Below are 23,277 nucleotides of genomic sequence, written 5' to 3'. Positions count from 1 at the left end.
ATCCAGAAGGCTGGTTGTACTCAAGGTGATTGATCAACTTGGTACATTCAGCCTGCCCATACATCAGGGGTGCCCAATCAGTAGCCCAGGGAGCCCTCTGATGTGGCCTGTGACCTCCTGCTCTGGGATGGCTGGTTGGTAAGCCCAGATTGCAGGTTGCCTACCCGCCATGCCAGAGCATCAGTGTTGTGAATGAAGCCAGCGGTAGAGGAAGCAAGCAGCTGCGGAACCAATGCTTTCTGTATAACACCGGCTCCTGTCATAGGCAGAGTGATACCAAACGTACTCTGCTTGGGACAACAGCCGGTGATACCTGAAGAAAGGGCGATTCCTGAAAGGAAGACTGTTATGAAAGGCAAGTTTATTACTAAAATCACAGTGTATATATGGGCATCCCTGCTCTGCAACGGTTACCTGCACCTGTGGTTTACATGCACTGAGCCATAGACTTCTGATTTTACCTGTGGGTTTTGTACACAGCTGAAGGATATAATAGATATAATAGAGTTCTGTGGCAAAATACAGCTGACCCACAGGAAAGCCACAGGTGCACAGCGCTTCACCCGCGGTGTGGGCAGACCGCAATCAGTGTAAAAGCAGCCTTAGGCCCCCTTTCACATAATCAATCCGACCCATTCGGAACCTCCATTCAGCTCTTTGGAGCAGCAGATGTAAACATCTCCGCCTACCTCCAATTCGAACTGCTGAAAAACAGAAGTGTATGGGGCCCCTTTCATCTGATTGGATCAGAGGGCCCATAGAATAGAGTGGGCTGTGTCTGTGTCCGCTTTGCATTGTTTCCTTTGACTGGTTACCAAGTCTTTTAAGTGGCCCTCGCTCTTCAAAAGGTTGGGCACCCCTGCTTTTCCTGTGGCCTGCCAGGATAAGGGTCTGGTATGGATTTTTGGGAGGGCCCCTACGCCTTTTTTTTTTTTTTTTTTTACTTTGGTGCCGGGTTCCCCTTAATATTCATACCAGACCCAAAGGACCTGGTAATGGACTCGGGGGGGACCCATGCTCTTTTTTTTCCAATGAGTTTTATCTATATTGCAGAGACTTGACAATTCATTAAAGCCACGATCAGTTTTGAATGACAATTTTTGCTTTAGAAATGTCATTTTGCAGTGGTACTGTTATAAAACGGGAAAAATGCGACACTTTACAGGCATACTATAGACACCGCCCAGGCACGATATTTAAACCAATATTTCATTTTTATTATTTCACTTTAGGCCCCTTTCACACTGGGGCATTTTTCAGTCTTTACAGGCCTGTATAGCGCCCAAAAAAATCTGTCCCCTTTCACTCCGGAGGGCTTTCACGCTGGAGCGGTGCGCTAGCAGGACAGTGAAAAAAGTCCTGCTAGCCGCATCTTTGGAGCAGTGAAGGAGTGGTGTATTCACCGCTCCTAAACTGCTCCTGCCCACTGAAATCAATGGGACAGCGTGGCTATACCGCCGGCATACCCTTTTTCGGACGCTAACTGGGGTTAAAACTGTCCCGCTAGCGGCCGCATACCGCCACTAAAACGATGGTAACCGCCGATGCCACTCCCGCCCCAGTGTGAAAGGGGCCTTAAGCATTAATAAAATCACTGCTCCTTAAAAAACGTCAGTTTTTAAAAAAACATTTTTGCATTGATACATGTCCCCTGGGACAGGACCCGGGTCCCCAAACACTTTTTATGACAATAACTTGCATATAAGCCTCCTTAAAAATGAGCACTTTTGATTTTTCATGTTAGTGTCCCATAGATCCCGGCGGCTTTCGAATTTGCCACGAATACCACATACGGTTCACTGTTCGGCGAACACCCAATGTCCAAGTCGAACTTGCGTTTGACGCGAACATCTGGCTCATCCCTACTGGCCCTACACCAGTAGAATGTGGTTGGAAAATTCATTTTTTGAACATTTATTGAAAAGGTAGAAAAACTGATTAAATTGGGAGATGTAGGCACAATGGTGCCTTTGTTTTATATTAGATGCCCTGCAGGTTTACAACCACTTTACCACTGTGTTGGAAACACACCGATACTGAACAGTGACTGTATGTTGACATAATGACATTGTAGTGAGCACTGGCAACAAAGAGGCCCTTACTTTTAGGCAGAAAATCATGACAACCTGTTTACATGACCTCCTCAGTTCTTTGGCAGTGGTCCTCCTGCTCACAACTCTCGTCAATCAGCAGCTTTCACAGAGCTGCCAATCAACTTTGAGGCTTCCATCAGCCAGAGCTGCCTAACTTTCCTCCATGTGATATTAAACACCCCTGAAAATCAATGTCTTTTCAAAGTGTTTCTGAGCCTGGGCTGAGCTTGTATGACATGGTCAGTACTGAAAGGCAACAGATGACGGGGGACAGGATCCATCACACCAAGAAAGTTAAAGCAGAACTTTACCCATAACTTCTTGATAAAAAAAATAATGTTCTTTAGCAAGGAACATACATTCATAATTATGCTACCACAATTGTGCGTTGTAAAATTACAACAGCATTGTTCCTGTTTCTTCTTGCTGGAGGTTGCCATTTTTCTGAAGCCCAGAGCCCCTGAGCAGCAGTAAATCAGTCTGTCAGCAGATCAAACCTCTACATTTTCAGCACAATGTCTAAAAATGGAGAGCAACTGAGGCTGTACAGAGCAGGGTGAGGCAGTGCATTACTTGATTTTAAATATTTTGGACTCTTAATGTTAATGTTTTGCATAGCTATACATGCAAAAGGGCCCAGCCTGAACGGATCAATCAGGACTTTTATTTCTTAAAGTGGAAGTAAACTTCCTTCTTATTACTTTTACCTATTAGGTACGCCTATAATAAGGCTTACCTATAGGTAGTGTAAATATCCCTTAAACGTGCACCCTTTAGGAGATATTTAGTGTACATGCAGCCAATGACATCACTGGCGCATGCACTCTGAAGGAACGGCCACCTGTGCCGTTTTATCAGAGTCCTGTCCTGTGAACAGCGACTCCCACGTGCATGCCAGTCACAGAGCCGGAGACCTGGACGCAAGATAGGTGAAGATGAGAGCGCCTGCAGCACTGACATCTCAGCACTGGAAGAGCTTTGTTTTAAGGCAAGTTTAACATAATGTGCTAGTAGGCGATTCATACTAGCACAATATGCCTTGCAGGTACAAGAAAAAAAATATAATAAAAAATGTCCAGCGGTTTACAACTGCTTTAATAAAGTTCCACTTTAAAGCATCTGTCAACCCATAAAAAAAAAAATTGCTGTTCCTGTCCCTTTAATGTGCAAGCTGCAGCATGGTGCTTTTGCTTTTTGCATGACATCTCTGTATCTCCTACAATAGCAGTTTGATCTTAGCAGGTCCCAGCTTCCCCCCTGAGAACTGACCACGATCATCATGGCAGCTGAGCCAAAATACCGTGGTCGGAATAAGTGTCTGCGTCATCCGCAACCATTCTCCAGTCCTCTGTGCCCGTCTTCAGCCCCCCTCCCCCGTTCTCCCCCTCCCTCTTTCTGTCAACACAGTCAGGAGCGAAAAAAATGATCTCATCTCCTCTCTCAATGGTAATGATCCCAAGTCTGCAAAAGTGAAATTGTCGATCAATAAAAACTCCACCCCGTCCACAAAGTTCGATTTAGAGGAATCAAATTTATGTTTTTACAACACAGATATGCTTTGTGTACTATCTTCAAAGTTTCTAGTGTGTTTACACATCATTTTTATTTGCTTTTTCAGCCAATCGGCACTGCACGGCCACAGGGTGGAAGACAACAGATTCCTCTTCTGACGTATCTTGCATACGTCAGAGGAAATCTGGGTCACTCCTACTCGGCTCCCTTGGCTCTGCACAGCAAGGAAGACGGGACACATGAATGAGTTTATAACACAAGATTACAAGGTATTTGAAATGAAAAAATAAAAATAAAATGACACACGCTGCAATGCTTAGGGAAGCATGTAACGTGTGTCAGATCAATATATGGCAATTGGGTTAACAACCACTTTAAGTATCCTTCTGATCAGCGGTAGCTTTAGAGCTGCTCATAAGCACTGTTAGGCCGCGTACACACGGGCGGACTGTTCGCCCAACTTTGTCCGCTGAACAGCGTTTCAGCGGACAGTCCGCTCGTGTGTGGGCTTCAGCGGACAGTTTCAGCGGACAGTCTGTCGAACAAAGTTTTTCGGAATTTCCGTAAGACAGTCCGCTGAAACTTGGTTTCAGCGGACAGTCCGCTCGTGTGTAGGCTTGTTCGACAAACTAAGTTTCGCGCATGCTCAGAAAGGATTTACACGGCGAAGGTTGCATTGCAGTGTATTGGACGTCAAATTTCTCGTCCCGTCGTACGTGCCGTTCACGTCATCGCGCACGCTTTCAGCGGACTGTTCGTTCATCGTGTGTGGTCAAGTCCGCTCATGCAAATTTTGAGCGGACTGTTTGTCGGATTGTTTGACAAACTAAGTTGGGCGAACAGTCTGCCCGTGTGTACGCGGCCATAGAATCATGTTGACAAGCATTCATGTCAAAAACAGCCCTCTCCATTCGAGTACAGAACTGCTCAAATGGTTAAAGTAGAACTATAGGCAAAACTTTTTCTTTGGCTAGGGCAAGGTATAACCCCTGCCAAAGTTTTTTTTTTTTTGCCATCTGTGTCCCATTGGAGAAAATTTCCCTTTCATTTCCTGTCCCATAGCCAAATAGGACGCGAGAGGAAATCCCTCCAAAGTGAGGTGTAACCAGGGTCACCAGAGTTAGTGTCCCCATCGGAAGATTTCTCCTCTATTGTCCAGATGTCAACCCAAAATGTGGGATTTTCTTTTACTTTCACTTTTGAGAACAGTAAACAGGACAAAAGGAGAGGTTGAATCTCCATAAGGGGGGCATAGACTGTAATAAAAACTGACAGGTGTTCTAATCCCTCACCATTGTAAAAGGTTCCTTCTTTTTTAAATAACAAAGTTGTCATACTTATCTGCTCTGTGTAGTGGTTTTGCAGAGTAGCCCCAATCCTTCTTGGGTCCCAGCCAACGATTCTGGCAAATGTGAGTGCCCCCAATAGAAAGCTGTTCCCCATGGGGGCACTCATGCCTGCTCGCTCCTAAGCACAGAGCATGGCTTGGTCCTGCCCCTTGCTCCCACCTCACTGGCTGTGATTGACAGCAGTAGGAGCCAATGACTCAGCCAATGAAGAGGGACAGACCAGGGAGAGCTGGTTCGGGCTCAGGCCAGTATAAGACGGGGGGGGGGGGGGGGGTGGGTTGAATGGGGAGCTGCACACTGAAGCTATTTTTACCTTCATACATAGACTGTATGAAGGTAAAAAAAAAAAAAAAAAAAAAACTTTAGACCCATGTTAAAGTGGGGTGCCCCTAAAAAAAAAAAAAAAAAAAAAAAAAAAAAAATTAAAGTCAGCAGCTACAAATACTGCAGCTGCTGACTTTTAATAATCGGACACTTACCTGTCCCAGGGTCCAGTGATGCGGGGGAACGAAGCTCCCCCTCGTTCCCCGCTCTGCTCGAAGCGCCGTCATTTGTTCTGTGGGCACCCGGCTGTGGCTTCACAGCTAGGCACCCACTGCGCATGCGTGAGCGGCACATGCGTGAGCGGCGCATGCGTGAGCGGCGCATGCGTGAGTGGCGCAGGCCCCTGTGATACGCCGCACAGTCATCTGGGACACATGACAGGTCCCAGATGACTGTGCGGTGCGAGGGGAAGTGAGGTCACCAGCCCAGGCAAGGAAGAAGGCAGACTACGAGGGACTCCCTAGCAACAGGTATTTAGAGGCGAGTAAAAAAATTTTTTTTTTCCAATTTTTTTTTTTTTTTTTTTTTAACACTTTTATTTTTTGGTGGCAACACCACTTTAAGCACAAATCTAACAAACTCTGATCTGCAGGCGGCTATCAAGAAAAGAACCAGATTTTTAAAATTAGCTTCCTGAATAGCTCAGTTCACATATATGAAAATCGGATGCATTTTGAACGGCATCTGATTCGTATAACATGTGAACCAGCCTGGCTTTCAATGGTGCCAGTTCACATTTATGCAGCTGGTGGCAGTAGGAATTAAAAAAGAGCTCTGTGCGTTTTTTCAGTCTGGTTGAGGTGAAATTTAAGTGTCAAAGCATATCACTCTATAGTGCGTACCTGCCTTAATTCAAAGCACAGTTCCTATCTGCTCTCCCTTTCCTCTGCCATCTGCACGAGTCACTTCTGGAAGGTTATGCAGATGCCGCAGACAACACAGACCCCCTTGCAACTTAAGAGACACTTTAAAGTATAACTAAAAAGGCAAAACTTTTTATTAACTTTGGATAGAGTGGAGAGAGATTAGAACATCTGTTAGAGAAAATCACATCCACTTTATTTTTCCTGTTCATGGTTTATCACCCAATTGAAAGAAAATCCCATATTTTGGGTCATCATCAAACCAGTAAGAGGGGAGATCTTCCAATGGGAACACTAGTTCTGGTGACAACCGGGAATTCCCTCACACTTCCTGTTTTGGCTATGGGACAGAAAGTAAAGGAAAATCCCCTTAGTGGGGACACACATGGTAAAAAAAAAAGAAAAAAAAAAAAGAAAAAACTAACAGGGGTTTGAACTTTCTCTTACACCAAAAATTTAAAAAAAGTTTTGCCTTTAGATCTTTAACCAATTCAATACTGGCCACTTTCACCCCTTTCCTGCCCAGGCCAATTTTCAGCTTTCAGCGCTGTTGCACTTTGAGTGACAATTGTGCAGTCATGCAATGCTGTACCCAAACAAAATGTTGGTAATTTTTTTTGACACAGATAGAGCTTTCTTTTGGTGGTATTTAATCACCAGTGGGTTTTTGATTTTTTGAGAAACAAAGACCAAAAATGTAGCTGATTAGGCTACACCGACAGGCATTGATAGGCTGCACTGATGAGGAGGCACCAATTTGCAGCACTGACAGGCATCACTGATGAACATCACTGATGGGTATTACGGATAATCATTGCACAGAATATGATTATGTCCCCACTGAGAAAAGCCGCTTATCAGCTCTCCTCTCCTTACACGCTATCAGTGTGATGAGAGGAATGCCGATAACCGGCACTTTCCATTTATACTGATCAGCTGTTATTGGACACCGCACCACGATTTTCCGCGCTACGTGCTCATTCTGAAAGACGTCATATGATGTACACTCAGAACAATGAAACCCCTGCCCAGCTGTCAAGCTATAGGCAAGGCAGGAACTAGTTAAGCCAATGCAATTATAATTAAACAATAAGGCTCCACGCACACTAGACGTTATAAAAAATGCCAGCAGCTTTGCAGTGAGTCTTTCAATGTTTTCGCAGTAGTGTTTATTAAGGTTTTTCTGCGTTAGCGTTTTTTTTATTCTATTGAAATTTTTTTTTCAATGGATCAAAAACATTAAAAAATGCTGGTGAGCTTCGAGTTCGAGTCGAACTCATGTTCTACTCGAACATTGCCTGTTCGCCTTTTTTTTAATCAATGAATGAATGAATTGTCGGCTAATACAGAGAACACTCATTGAGTGTTCTCTGTATTACGGAGACCCGACAATTTAGCCGCAAGTGATTTTAAAAGACTTTTTTTCCTGCACAAATGACACTTTGTGCAGCGACAGTTCTAAGCACCAGAAACATGCGCCCCTTCACAGGCATACTATAGATACCCCCCAGCTACGAAATTTAAAGGAATATTACACTTTTATTGTTTCACTTTAATCATTATTAAAATCACTGCTCCTGAAAAAACGGCCGTTTTTAAAACTTTTTTTTGCATTGATCCATGTCCCCTGGGGCAGGACCCGGGTCCCCAAACACTTTTTAGGACAGTAACTTTCATATTACCCTTTAAAATGAGCACTTTAGATTGTGAACGTTCGAGTCCCATAGACTTTAATAGGGTTCTAAAGTTCACACGAAGTTTAGGTCTGTTCGCAGGTTCTGGTGCGAACCGAACAGGGGGGTGTTCGGCTCATCCCTACTGGTGAGCCATGTTTGAGTGTTTGACGTTTTTTGTGGTCAGAAAAACTCCTCCTCAGCTTAAATTATTGCGTTCAGAAAACAGCCCATAAACTCCACTGCTGATAAACATCCATGTGTGCATGGACACATAGGATAACAGAGGGGAGTTTATGGGCTGTTTAAAAAAAAAAAAAAGCCCAAACTCCCAAAAACATCCGTTTATGAGCTTCAGTGTGCATGGAGACTAAATATTACCGTTTCAGCATAAGCGCAATTCAGTCCTTTCTCCTGCACGTTCTTTTATGCCGCGTACACATGATCGGAATTCTCGTCGGAAAAAGCTCTAATGGTTTTCCCAACGGAATTCCGCTCAAAAACTGTCTTGCCTACACACGGTCATACCAAAATTCCAACCGTCAAGAACATGGTGACATACAACATGTACAACAGGACTAGAAAAAGGAAGTTCAATACCCAGTAGCCAATAGCTTCCATATGAGCATGCGTGAGTTTTTTCACTTCGGAAATTGCATACACACAAATCGGAATTTCCGATAGAAAGTTTTTCCGTTGGAAAAATTGAGAACACGCCATCAAATTTTTGCTGGCAGGAATTCCGCCAGCTAAATTTTAATGGGGCATACACACGGTCGCATTTTCCGATGAAAAGCTCTCATCGCTCTGAAATTCCTATCGTGTGTATGCGGCATTAGGCTCCATGCATACTGAAGCTCATAAATGGCCGTTTTTGGGAGTTTGGCCCTTTTTTTTTTTTTTTTTTTTTTTAAACAGCCCATAAACTCTATGTCTATTCACACATGGACGTTTTTGGATGTTTATCAGCAATGGAGTTTAGGAGCCGTTTTCTGAACGCCATAAATATGCGTTCAGGAGTCCTTTTTCTGACCATAAAAAATGCCAAACACTGATAAACTTTGATAAACACAAAATGGGTAAAAAAACTTTGAAACACTCACTGCAAAGCTACTGGCGTTTTTATAACGTTATTTTAATGCTCAGTGTGCATGGAGCCTTATGTACACAGTGCCTCCCTTGGTCCTTCATGTTGCAAAGTCTTCACTTTCTTTTCACTTCCTATTCACACTTGAATCAGACACAAGCTTCACTCTCACACCCCTTCATGTGCTAATGAGGTGGCTCTTCTAGCTAAACACACACACTTAGGGTTTAGTTATCATCCACTAAGTGCCCATCACAAGAACATTTCTAGTGGCTGCACACAAGGTGTGTGAATCCATACAAGGAAATGCTAAGAAGTATTGATTTAAGGTTTGTGCATGGAAACTGATTTTATGGGAGCAAGTAGATAACATAGCTCAATTACTTGACCCGGTCACCGACTAAAACAATTGCAGGTAAAGCACAAAAATAAAATAATAAATAGTTTATTGAATTTTTCCTGTTAAGTCATAGCCCTCTCCTATGGAAGCATATAATTACTGTCTATACATGCCCAGCTCCTCTGTGCTTCCCTTCACCTCCCTACATAACCTTTAATGCAGCTGCTGGGCAATAAATGAAGGCAAATACTATAAAGTGTCAGTCGTGTCAGCGGACATCACATCCAAGATGGCAGCCCCCAGCAGGGCTTTTGGATGCCTACACAAGGAAGGCTTATACAGGTAAAAAACATGCATTAAAAAGTAAAAGCACATCATGTTTGAAAGGCAAAATGCTCCCCTACAGTAGGGCTGCCCCCCTGCAACGTAAAAGTTAAATGCTTGTTTAGGTCTAGAGGGTCGCAAAAAGCTGTTTTTTTACCTGATGCTTTGCTCTTCCAGCAGCTAGCACTCTCCTCTGATCCCCTACACTCCAGTACTGGACTGTCAATCAGCATCCTCATGTCCAATGAGGGGTTTGACTTGATGCCGTAAGACAGGGATATGCAATTAGCGGACCTCCAGCTGTTGCTAAACTACAAGTCCCATCATGCCTCTGCCTCTGGCTGCCATGCTTGTGGCTCTCAAAGTCTTGCTATGCCTAATGGGAATTGTAGTTCTGCAACAGCTGGTGGTCCGCTAATTGCATATCCCTGCCGTAAGAGGACCTATGAACGTTGGAGCATTAATAAGGGTCTGGCCTTTCAGCCTGGAGGGAGTCTGCTTGAGAGGACTGGGTAAGCAAAACTGTTTTGTAGACCCCTAGACTTAAAATGTGAAATTTGACCCTTGGAGTGCTGGAAGATTTTTACTTTCCTTGATGTTCAACTTTAAATACACATATAGTCTTATAGAGATTTGTGTTGAAATGAATGGTCTGACAACAGCATCCCTTTACTCTACCACTTAAAATAAAATAAATAATGAACTCTTACCTCCAGGACTGGCCCTGCACCCAAAATGATCTGTTCCACTCCACTGGCGTATCCCTTCTGGCTAAGAGCTGTCAAATGGTGGATGAGAAAATTGGTGCTTTGAGTCTTTCCAGAACCTGTCTCTCCAGAGATAACAATGCATTGATTACGCTGCCTTCTGAGCATAGCATGGTAAGCAGCATCTGCTACTGCATATATATGAGGTTCTCGTTCTCCAAGCCTTCTGTTATCATACATCTTCACATACTTGGGGTTGTAGATTGGTAAAAACCGGAATGGATTAACTGCCACCAAGATACTTCCAACATAAGTATAGATTTTCTCCTGTCGGAAGCGTGTTCGGAGTGTGTCAAGTAGTGTCCTTTCATTAAGGTCAGGCAAACCACAAAGGTCCTCACATTCTGGTCCTTGTTCCTGGGGTAGAAACCCCCTTTCTACCATACGTCTGCGCTCCTCTGTCACTTTTAGCCAAGACTGAAGACTTCCATAGTGAATGGAGCCATCCACATTCTTTTCCCTTAAGAGGAAGCGATAGTCCTCTCCAGATGCACGAGCCTCCAATGCAAGTCTGGGCCATAGCATCATTCGCTGTACTGGACAATCAGTTGGGTTAAGGATCCACTCTTCTCCACCAAATTCCTTGACTTCGGCCAGCACATAGCACTTGGCTCGATCCAAACGCAGTGCTGTAATGACAGCATCAATGACATCAGCAGCCGTAGTGTGTCGGCGGGCGGGCACCGGGCAGTAGATGACATCTGGGGATATGCTGCCAGGATAAACCTGCAGGGTGAACTCTTCATCCAGCAGGCGGCGCCGCCCACCTCCACCCCCCACCTCAGACATGGCAGCACTCCGTGTCCCATCAGAAGGAGTGTGGATGGTTCCCCGTCAGAGGGGGGACACCTACAAAAGAAAAAAATAATAATCGTGAGTCAGTATACCTTACATGCATAAATAAGTTTATCAGCCATTGGTCTAGTTCTAGTTTCTTATTAGTAGTTTGGAAACCACAACTACAGAGCCAGCCCCATCTCAGTTCATACAGAATCCTAGGACTCACAAATTCCTCTGCAGCAGCACAGGTAACAGCATTGTGTTTCACCTGGATAAGAAAGGGCAATCTGCAGAGAGCCCCAACTCTTCCTTAGGCACATTGATGGGCCAGGCTTAGGAATTTCCCAGCAGATGACCGTGTAAGTTGTGTTGCTCTCTACAAGTGAATGGGTGCTGTTTCTCAATGAGTGCCTTGCCGTGTTATATATAAACGATAATATGCACTGTACTATCCACTTATACAGAAGTAGTTGGCCTTTTGGCCAAGATCAAGTGTAGTATCTGTTGTTATCAGTTGCCAAAGGAGGCGCTGGTCCATCCCTATTTGAGAGGGTTTGGGCGGCGCTCTCCGATGGTGTAATTTGCATCCCGAAGGATGGTTTCGGTAGGGGCCACGTCGTGCCGCCCGACAGTAAACTGGGGGCCGATGCATGGTTGAGTCTGAGCCATCTGGAAGGATGCCCCTGGTGAGGGCGGAGAACCACTGGTCGGCGCCAGGGGAGGGGACCCTGGCAGACCGGCTTGGATTGTGGCAGCTTTAGCCCCAGTCAGTTTTTCAGGAGGGAACGCTTAGCTCTTCTGTTCCAGCAGAGGGGCGGCCGGTACCTTTCGAATATAATTAGGTAGGAGTGACGGGAGTGAGGGTGGGACCTGATGGCAAAGGGTCTCACTAAGCTCGCTGATCTCCATGCCTTTCTGGCTGTGGTGGGGGCTGTCGTGGTCTGGGCTGGGCTGTCGGGGAAGCTTTTGTTGGAAAGCCCATGGTGATGTGCCCCTGGAGTGGCAGTCCAGGGGTGCCTTCTTTCACTGTGCGTCAGCACTTTGATTTAGGCACCTAGGTCACGTCACCATTACACGCTTTTTTTACACCTGCCTCTAGGGCCCGGCCTTTTGGCTAGGACCAGAGGAATTTTTGATTCCTGGCCGGAGGGCCGGCCATTGTATTGCACAATGGTCACTTTTCACTCTCCTCTTCACTATCCCTTCCCCACTTTTTATTTATTTTATCTGTGTGTGTTTGTCACTGTGTGTCACTTCACGTTTGATTAGTAGGGTGTCGGTCCTCGGACCAATCCTGAACGTCTTGTGGGAGAGCGGACATAGGCCTTCTGGCTTGGTCCAATCTCCATGAGGGGGGGCCTACCTTCGGGGAAGCCCCCACAGTACCAAGTACCTAGGAGGTTCTGTTTCGGCAGTCCTCCCGGGGAAAGGAGGGCTTCCGGTTTCGTCCGGGGCCCACTTGTTGAGTCTGGTACCTCAGTCCCTGTCTGGAGCCTAACGCCCCGGGGGATCAGGGTATGGTCCTTCTTTTGGAGGACATCAGGCACCCGTCTGCACTTTTTAGTGTGTCACTCTTTATGTGTGTGCACTTTTTTTATGCACCGGGTGGAAGTTTTTTGGGTGTGTTTGCACGCCATGGGCTTTTTCAATAGAAAAAATCTGTTGTTATCAGTTACCAGTAGGTGGCGCTTGCTTCCGTCCCTGTTCTACGGCGAGGTGGAGCAGGGGTGGCGGTTGCTATGCAAAGCCTGCTGGTGTAAAGGTGACCCGGAGCGATTTGTAGCCGAAAGGGAAGCCTTCTGATGGGGATGGAGAACCACTGGTCGGCGCCAGGGGAGGGGACCCTGGCCTTCTGGCTTGGATTGTGGCAGCTTTAGCTCCAGTCAGTTTTTCGGGAGGGAACGCTTGTTCTCCTGTTCCAGCAGGGGGGCGGCCTGTACTTCCCGAATGTAATTAGGTAGGAGTGATGGGAGTGAGGGTCTGGCCTTTTGGTAGGAATTGTATCCCTGCTGGTGATATGGGGGCTCCGAAAGCACGTACCGTCTGGAACAGAAATTGAGTCATCCATAGACAGTTGGGGCACAGGAGTAATTCCCCCAGGAAAACTGGATGGGCCCAGTACCTCCTGGTTTGAATTGATGTACCTTGTCTGGCCGTGGGCTGGGAAGGCATAGAGTCCACGGCATCTGTGCCCTCTGGGATAGGTCGCCCCAGGGGTGCTCCTAGTATCACCTGGGCATGGGGAAACCCCCCGTGCGACCGGGCACATGATCACAACACTAAAACATTTTTTTGTACTGCGCCTCTATGGGTTAAGCCTTTTGGCTAAGCCTGGGAATTTTTTGATACCAGGCCCCAGGACCTAGCCAGGATTCTTCCTCCCCTGAACTGGGGTGGAGGGTCTCTCTTCAGGAGAGCCCCTCAACCTAGTAATCGTTGGTTGGCTTTGGCTGACCATGATGAAAGGGGCCTGCTAGACCTTTTGGCTAGGTGGACCAAGTTTGAAACCTTGTCCCTATCAGGAGCCTTGCGCTCGGGGGATTCAGAGCAAGAACCTACCGACTAAAGCACACCCTTACGTGCACTTTATGTGTCCGTATCTTTTTTGTACACTTACTGTTTTTTATTTTTACAGACCACCGTGGACTAAAAAAATAAAAAAGTAGTAGTAAGGCGTATTGTATAGTAGCTCAGAGTAGTGTCTTATGCTGTGCAGTGTGATCTGGACTGCAGAAACATGCATTATGTGTAGCTTGGGCAATATGTCAATCACTGCTGCTGTGGGTATAACTGTTGTAATGTCCTGGCGCCACCTGACTCCTCCAGTCAGTGCATAACAGGATAAAAAAGAAGCATGGATGATCATATGGTCCATTTTTTTTTTGTTTACAGTTTTAAAAAGGTAATAAACGCACTTATTTTTTTTTAAAAAGGCAGAAATCTGCACAGAGGGGAGTATATAAATAAACGAGGGGGCATACCCCAGTTTTGCATTAACACATCATCTACTATAGTGAGCTGTTAATTTTACAAACCCATAAAGCCATTCTACTGTCCTTGTGTGGTTGTGCTGGATCTGACTGTATACTAAAAATGTCCCTAATCACAGCACAATGAGAAAACGGAGGCTAAAAAAAGAAGAACTTGTAAACATGAGGCATGCAAGTCAAATGATGTCTTTAAATGTGCACTCCAACCTTTTTAAACATTACTGTGCCCTCCAGCTGTCAGATTAGCTATTACTCATTCTTGGCAACGTCTGACCTCTCAATGGCTAAAGCCAAAGTTTATTAGATTTTGTCAGATATAAAAAAAAAGTCACTTTTCCTCTGAATGATAAAACTTTTTGTGCCAGTTAACATAATAAATATAAATTGTAGATGATGCAACACTTGTTCCTGGTCACTATATCATATGATTGAATCAACTGTTCCCGATTGCTATTGCCCCATGGTTAGCCAAGGTTGAGGAAATCAATAGAATGGAGGACCTTTTCTTGCCCGAGCAAGGACCCGTGAAAAATTCCTGGTTCTACTGGCATGAATTTATGTTCCAACTGAATATAAAGACATTATTAAGAGATATAAGGACTTCCTGCCCCCTTGAGCGGTATGGGCTTGAGGAGAGGTAGAAAACGTATCCTGCCCCCCTCTTCTCCCCCCCCCCCATTCTTTATATATTAATATCTCACGGACTGTCAGAGGTCATCAATTGTGGTTCCTTTCGCCTTGTTGGTTTTATCATGAAAAAAGAAAGTACATGCTAAATGTACAAGTAGACTACCATCAATATTGCCCATTGCAGAGAAGTATATTACCAATACTGGGTCACCCAAAACTACTCAGGATTTTGGTCTGTTTGTGCACATCCATTTTTATATGCGATATGTCAATTACATTATGTGGATTCAACCTTCTGTATTCTTCTGTAATGTACTGTATGTTACCTTGTTTATAAATAAAGAATTACAAAAAAAAAAAAAAAAGATTGAATCTACGGTCACGTTCTACTGCTATGTTCATGCCATAGCAGAAAGAATGTGCGTCCGAGAAAATGCAGATCTGAACAGTTCCCAGACACTTTTTTGGGTCTGAACATTTCTCCAATCTTGCAGCAGAGCCACAACAAACACTTCCCATTGCGTGCGTCACTTTGTACGTGTTGCTTGCCACCAGTGGGCCAATACTCAGACAAAACACTGTGCTTCCTGTACTCTGCCTAGGGGCCAGTCCACTCCATAGTAATGAAAACCTGTGCTGGGGATTAGAAAGAGCTGCACATAAATGTCTACTCTGCTAAAATTAGCTCAAACAGTGCAAAGGCTTAATTATGGCTTAATACGATCACATAAATGGGTGCGCTAAGCCTTCCCTCCTCCCCCTCCCCCCCCCCCACCACATTCAATACAGTTATGAAAAGTTAATTAGGATTAACACTTTTATGGGTGTAGCTTTTACCTAATCTAGCATAATTACAGATGAGACTCCATTAGTGTTACTGCAAGCACAATGGGACAATGATTAATGTTATCAAGTGGCAGGAAATGCTGTTAAGGGGCAGGATGAACAATAATGCATTCATCCTTTAATTTTATACCTTATTCTGATGGGGTTCCTACATATGGTAAAACAACATTTTCATTCTGAGATCCTGCTAGCAAAACATTTCATTAAACAAATTTAATAAGGTTTACAGCTAAGTGTACTTATTTGGCCTGATCTGAACCAATTATTAAAGTGGTTGTAAACCCTTACAAACCACTTTGACCTACAGGTAAGCCTAGATTAAGGCTTACCTGTAGGTCCAAGCAATATCTCCTAAACCTATATGGTTTAGGAGATATTTCCCCGAAAACGGGCACCGCTGTCTACGGTGCATGCGCCGTAGACAGCGGCGCGCAGGCGCACTGAACGCGGCAGTTCCAAGAATGGAGCTGCCACATTTGTTGACTCCCGTGCACATGCGCGGGAGTGACTTCATTGCGGCTTCGCCGAATGACAGCGGCGGAGCTGCGAGACGCCACCAGCAAGATGGATGCGGCGGACTACAGGGGACAGCGCGACTTCGCTGGCTCCTGTGTCAGGTAAGTGACACATAATGGGCTACTATGCGATGCATAGTAGTCCATTATGCTTTACCTTTGCAGGGAAAAAAAGAGGAAGTAAACTCATCAGGGTTTACTTCCTCTTTAAAGTAAAAAATGCAAATATTTAAAAAAAAAGGTGCCCATATACCGCTTTCACGCTTAGAGGTGCTCCAGTCACCTTAATTGCAAAAAAAAAAAAGTCATATTAATATTAGGACGCCTACCTGTCCAGGAATCCAGCAGGGTCTTTACCCGAGCCAATTTTGCTATCGGCTCCCAGGTGCTGCCACTGCCATCTCCAATAAGGGAAACCGGAAGTGAAGCCTTGCGGCTTCACAGCCGATTCCCTACTGCACATGCGCAAATCACCAATATCTGAATGGGTTGGCTGCGGGGGAAGGAGACGGGGCCAAACATCCGGATGATATTGCTGCTGCAAACTCAGCCGCAAGTGGGCACGGGTACCTGTCAAAAGGCAGGAGGCGGCAGATAAGGGAGCTTCCCCTTTTGGGTGGAGCTCCGCTTTAACATAGAACTACTTTCCTTTTCTTTATGGTTAAAAACCATAACACAAAACTGAGGGTTTAGTCTTTCAAGATGCTTAAGATTTAAAGTGGTTGTAAAGGCTGAAGGTATTTTACCTTCATACAGTCTATGCATGAAGGTAAAAAAAAAAAAAAACTCCCCCCTCAGCCCCCACTAATACTTACCCAAGCTTCATCCTGCTCCAGTGCAGTGCATGGGAGCATCGGCTCTTCCGGGTCTCCCTCTCCTCATTTGCTTAAAATAGAGCAGTGGGAGCCATTGCAGGGAACAGGGGCAGGTCCAAGCCGCACTTTATGTGTCTTATAGACACACAGAGGCAGCTCAGCAAGGGGGACGAGCCAGGAGCACTGGCGGGGGACCCAAGAAGAGGAGGTTCCAGGCTACTTTATGCAAAACTACTGCACAGAGTGGGTAAGTATAACAGGTTTGTTATTTTAAAAACAAAAAATCTGCAACTTTAGTGTCACTTTAAAACACTTCACAGTTTCTCATATATCTCTCAGACTTTTTTTGGCCAGGTCACTGTTTGAGCTTCTGGGTCTGAACACCTGATGTGACCATTACGAAGGGGCCCCCCTCTCCGGGTCATATTTAAATAACGGAGAGTGCGTAAAAATTTTGGGGAAAACACGTGATATACAGACTGAGTTTATTGTTGTTGGTTTTTGTAACACTTTAAATATCAGCTTTGGATGGAATGGTTCCTTATTTTTTAATAATACTTATTACAATAAAATGGACATTTGCTATATACAAAAGCATTCCATTAATAGAATGTCATCAGACCAGGATACTCCAGACCAGCGTTTCTCAACCGCCAGGCCTCAGTTGCCCTCCATTTCCGGGCCACGGCTTGACAGCTGACACAGTGAAAAATAAAAATCGAGAAAAGAACAGCACGTCCCGAGGGTTCATGTTCATTTATTGCAGATTAAAATGTGACTAGGGAAGTTAAAATGGTAGCCAATTCATTTTAGGGGCCATCAAACCTCCTTCAGCAGGGCTCTAATAAATAATAATGCTTCCTATAGGGCTCCAATAAATAATAATGCTTCCTATAGGGCGCCAATAAATAGTAATGCTTCCTATAGGGCTCCAATAAATAATAATGCTTCCTATAGGGCTCAAATAATAATGCTTCCTATAGGGCTCAAATAATAATGCTTCCTATAGGGCTCAAATAATAATGCTTCCTATAGGGCTCAAATAATAATGCTTCCTATAGGGCTCCAATAAATAATAATGCTTCCTATAGGGCTCTAATAAATAATGCTTCCTATAGGGCCCTAATTTAAGGATTCCGGAGTGTTCCGTGTCAGTATTGATAGATGTATGTTTAGAAGCACTGGAGATAAGGAACATGACCCTTCATTGGTGAACATAGAACAGGTCGCTGCTTGGGAAGAGTCAGTGCCAGAACACAGAAGAGTAAGAACCAAGTGAGTGGAATGTCCTTCTCACCACGCCTTCACATTAGCAGCAGCTTGCACAGAAGCAGGACAGGAGCAGCAACAAGGAAGCTAGGACCCACTCACACCATACTGGGCTGTGCTGGGCATTGTTGCCTAACCCATTCTAAAACACACAGACAAGGCAATTTGTCTTATGCCCCTTTTTAACTATTTCAGCCCCGGGAAAGGTTCACTTCCCCCCTTCATGACCGGGCCATTTTTTGCGATACAGCACTGCATTACTTGTCCGAATGACCAAATGTCAGCCGGTTTCTATTGAACCGGCCTATGCAGCCCGATATTTGGCCCTTTATTGTTAGTGTATTTTATCTGCAGCCCAAGACAATGCCTCTTCTTCCAGTGTGGCCCAAGAAGGTCAAAAAGTTGTACACCTCTGGCCTAGACCAGAGGTCTCCAAACTATGACCATCCAGTTGATCAGGAACAACAATTCCCATCATGCCTAGTCTGTGGACATGATGTCTGGGTTTTGCAATGCCTCAAGGGATGTGTAGTTCCGCAACAGCTGGAGGGCCGTAGTTTGGAGATCTCTGGTCTATTGGTAAAGATTACTAAGATAGACTAAGTAACAAAAGTGAGTGGAAGATCTAACTGAGACAGCCTGTGTTGCTTCATCATTCAGATTCTTCAAAAGAAAAAAAATGATAGAAAATAAAAGTTTTAATCCGATTGGTAGCTATTTAGCAATCCAGACCATCTGAGATTATTTTACCATCAAGCACTTTTTTTTTTTTTAAAAAGTCCTAATTATGGACCTGCAATAGAAGCAGATTGCATTTTAGCCCCCCAATTCATACCTGAGCATTTTTTTGTGCGATTCCCAAAGCATGACAAAAAACTTAACATGAAGAATCCCACTATCCTTACTTGCCTGTTAACACCTGAACATTGGGTTGCTCGCCACTCATCATATAAAGATCAAAAAAACACACAAGCTTCTTTGAAACAGAATTGCACATTTCTGGCCTTTCTAGACTTTAATAGGAGCACTTGGAAAATGCTTGAAAACGACATGTTTATGCACATTTAAAAGTCTATGGGCTCCAAAAACATGCAATTCTGTACCTATACTACAGTCACACATAAAATGCACAAAAAAAAAAAAAAAAAACCCTCAATCAACTGGCTGCGCACATGCTGTGTGTTTATGGTGGCGCTGCTCACATCCTAAAAAGCCAACCACAGAATTTACAATATATATTTTTTAAAAACCCTCACGCTACAGCGTTTTCCGTAGAAGACTGAACAATGTGTGATCAGCCTTACAATAAGTGAGTACCATGAATAGTTTACTATTTAAAAGGAAATCCCCAGGTTTCAATACTTTGAGTCACTGACCAGAATAAGTACGTAGATCATGAAAGTCACAGACCAGATCTCCTTGCTTGCTTGCTTTCGGTAAGTGACTTAAAGTATTAATGCTGGAAGGTCAGCATGACAGTTAGTCAACTAGAAATTGCAAAATGTAGTGGCAGTTGCCACGTCTCGCATATCTGCAGACAATGGATATCAAGTTTAATTTATTAATTATAACTCACATTTTTTTTTATTTGAACTGAATAACGGGTTTACACCACTTAAAGTCATCACCAGACATTGATGAAAACCGTGCAGGCTTTCTAAACCTTGGTCCAAAACAAAAAAAACGTTTTAGCCAAGTTGGGTTTTATAAGAAGTTCATATACACCTAAGGATAATTCCTGCAGCATAGGAATCTACAATGAGCACACCTAACTGGTGACAAGTTGACACCCATACTGTCTACTTGCATCTCTTGGGACTCTAGTGATGCGATTTTTCTATTCTGGGTATTGGAAAGCTAAATAATGGTGGTCCAGGATGTATACCCCCTAATTTAGAAAGAACAAGCTATGGTGTCCAACTGCAAGAAAGTGACACAATCATTATGCATTTATGGGAGGGTTGCAGACAAACCTTACCACTGGTGTCAAAGGAAAAATGCAGCTAGTAAGTGATTCAACCTACCTGTGACCTTTAAAAATAAACTTAAAAAATTAAAAAATAAAATGAAAAAAGCTTTCCCTATGCTTCATTGACAAAAACAGAAGTAGGTTTTGCTTAAAGTTTATCTAAAGCCAAAACTATATTTTGAGAAGAGAAGACAAGGGCTTAGAACAACTTTTTTTGCCCATTAGGTTTCATTAGGGAGAATTCCTTGTCGCGTAGACTCGACAGGAAGGTCGCGTTTGCATGTGCGGTAAAGTGTACCCCCTCACTGAAAAAGGAATTGCAGCAGATCACTTTTTAGACGCAGTTGACCGGCAGCTCAGGGGTGTAATGATCCCTTCAAAACCCGTTTTAACCACTGAAAGCCCATCAAACTGTGTCACGAATGCATGCATTACACACAGATGTGACATGGACCTATTCACTTGATTAGATTGGATTTGGTAGCAGTTTCCCCTGCCAAGCGTGACTGCAATGTGTACTAACATGGGTGCTGGCTCGGTACTCAGGGGTTATCTTTCCAATGTGAGTGAAATCCCCTCTTAGCTGTCTAAAAAAAAAAAAAAAAAAAAAAAAAAAAGAAGTTTTGCCCTTAGTTCTACTTTATTCTAGCCTTTTGCTAAAAATAGTTTGATCCAGAGAACCTTTCCAGAAATAAAAGATTGCCGTCATTGTTCCATATGCTGCATTTGTCTTTATTCTTCAAAAGTTAATATTTACTTAAGAGGTGTGTTTAAATTACATTACAGTTATGACCCGGTCGTTAACCACAAATGCAAACTGCATTTGATATTCAGGTCCTTAAGTGGGTTGGTCACATCAATGTAAAAATCTGTAGTTACAAAACCACTATACCAGTTACAAATATAAAAAATAAAATTAAAAAATACAAATAAAAAATAAAAAGAAAACAAAAAAAAAAAAACATATCACATGCTTTCCAGATACATCAGACACTAACAAGAATAGCAATGCATATGGTGAGAAGCAGCTTAAGAAGATATATGAATATGACAGAAGGAAACGAGGAGGGGGGAGAGAAAGGTATCCCAGAAAACTGGAAAAAAAAAAAAAAGGAGTAAAAAGGGACATCCCAATATTCATGCGGAAGGAAATGTGCGTGATGCAGTAAAAAGGAAATGGGAGGGATATGGAGAGAAAACAGAAAGGAGAAAGTGCAAATATAAGCACATATACATACATATAGATATATGCACACACACTAATAAATTATATTTTCTAAAAAATTATTTTTATATATAAAAATTATATATGTGAAAGTTAAACGTTTTTCAAATATATACATTTTTGCTATATTTAGGTATTGATGTATTGTTGTGTTGAAAAATGTTTTATTATTGCTGCTGTAAACACAGTACTTTGAGAGATCTTGTATGTATACAATGACCAAAAAGTTATTAATAACACACACATATATACATACACACATTTATATATATATATATATATACACACACACACACCATATATACACACACACACACACATACAAGTTTCTCTCTCTCTATATCTATATACATACATACACACACACACACACATATATACATATATGTGTGTGTGTGTGTGTGTGTGTGTATATATATATATATATATATACACACACACACACACACACACACACACACACACACACACACACCTCTATATATACACACACACACACACACACACACACACACACACACACACACTATATATATGTATAGAGAGGGAGAGAGCAAGTTGTATGTTATGTGTAGCAAACAAACGTATCAATCCTCTGTACAAATAAAATGCTAATTCATGACATGTTCTCCGATTTAGGAGGGAAGCAATGTTACTCATGCTGTATACATTATATATTGCCCCCCTTAGTCTATTTATTAGTACACACACTGCCATGTCCATTCTGTGCACATCCTGCGCTGGCCTCGCCCTCCACATACCTTCCACATTAACCCTATTTGTTCCAAGATGGACAATACACGGAAACTGAAGAAGGAAACTAAGCAGTAACCACTCCCCTGCCAGAAACCTGAAATGTAAATGTAGCTCCAGAGGAGCCAGATACCTGGAAACTGTCTACTTTCAACCACAACATGTGATGACTGACATAATGATCTGATTACTGGCGAGGGGCACGGAGCGCGCCGATTCATAAAAATTCTCAGTCCTGATCTTTAGAGAAGACGTAGTCAATGTGTGCAATCTAAACATAGTATACGTTACAGTACAGGATCAGCTATTTTATAAATGCTTGCCACTCTTCAGCCCTTGAAAAATCTACGTCTAACATTAGGAAAGTTTTATATACAGGAAGACACAATAAAAGAGTTTTCCATGTTTTAGTCAACATTAAAAGGGTAACTCCACTTTTACAGGAAAAAAAAAAAAATCTAATACAGGATATACAATTGCTAACATTGTAAAGTGCTGCGCAAACTGTTGGCGCTATATAAATCTTGTATAAATCTTGTATAATAATAATAATAATAATAATAATACACAAGTCACATTGTAATTAAAAGGGGTTGTAAAGGCAGAAGTTTTTTTTTTTTTAACCCTAATGCATAAAGATAAAAAGCCTTTTATTTACAGCAGCCCCCTCATACTTTGTCCATCTAGATCCAGCGATGTTCCAGGAGTGTGTTCAGCTGCCCGGGTCAGTCAACTAATGAGGAGAGAAAAAGGACAGGGCCGGGGCTCTGTTTCTGAAAAGGACACACTAAGCTGTGCCTCGGCTCAGGTGCCCCCGCAGCAAGCCTCTTGCTGCGGGGGCACTCAACGGGAGGGAGGGGCCAGGAGCACCGAAGAGGGACCCAAGAAAAGGAGGATATGAGCTGCCCTGTGCAAAACCATTACACAGGGTAGGTATGCATGACATTTTTTTGGTTTAGTTAAAAATAACAAACACACAAGGACTTTAGTATTGCTTTAAATATTATTAAAAATGACCTTTCCTTTTCAATCTGCAGCGCTGTAATTTTCTGCAAAATGCAATATGGCAACTTGGAGGCGTTCTGCACACAGATTATGTACAGAGCACCCTCAAGAAATGTCATTTCCTGCTTGTTCGATTGCCTGATTTGCC

The 23,277-nt window shown here is 43.4% G+C and overlaps 1 protein-coding gene across 4 annotated transcripts in view; it reads right to left on the bottom strand.

Annotated features, from left to right (window-relative positions):
• The window catches only part of MYO9A (myosin IXA), a 194,617-nt gene that overhangs the window by 110,913 nt on the left and 60,427 nt on the right, over nucleotides 1–23,277 (bottom strand). For all 4 annotated transcript variants that reach the window (XM_077473402.1, XM_077473405.1, XM_077473404.1 and 1 more), the window contains exon 2: nucleotides 10,276–11,181. In XM_077473402.1, the coding sequence (XP_077329528.1) occupies nucleotides 10,276–11,121 (846 nt within the window). In that variant the 5' untranslated portion in view covers nucleotides 11,122–11,181. The remainder of the gene's footprint in view (nucleotides 1–10,275; nucleotides 11,182–23,277) is intronic.

This window comes from Lithobates pipiens, unplaced genomic scaffold (genome assembly GCF_037356315.1).
Source record: "Lithobates pipiens isolate NorthernLeopardFrog02 unplaced genomic scaffold, aLitPip1_a1.2 Scaffold_8, whole genome shotgun sequence".
Lineage (NCBI taxonomy): Eukaryota > Metazoa > Chordata > Amphibia > Anura > Ranidae > Lithobates > Lithobates pipiens.
This window is presented reverse-complemented; position numbering and strand designations above follow the sequence as displayed.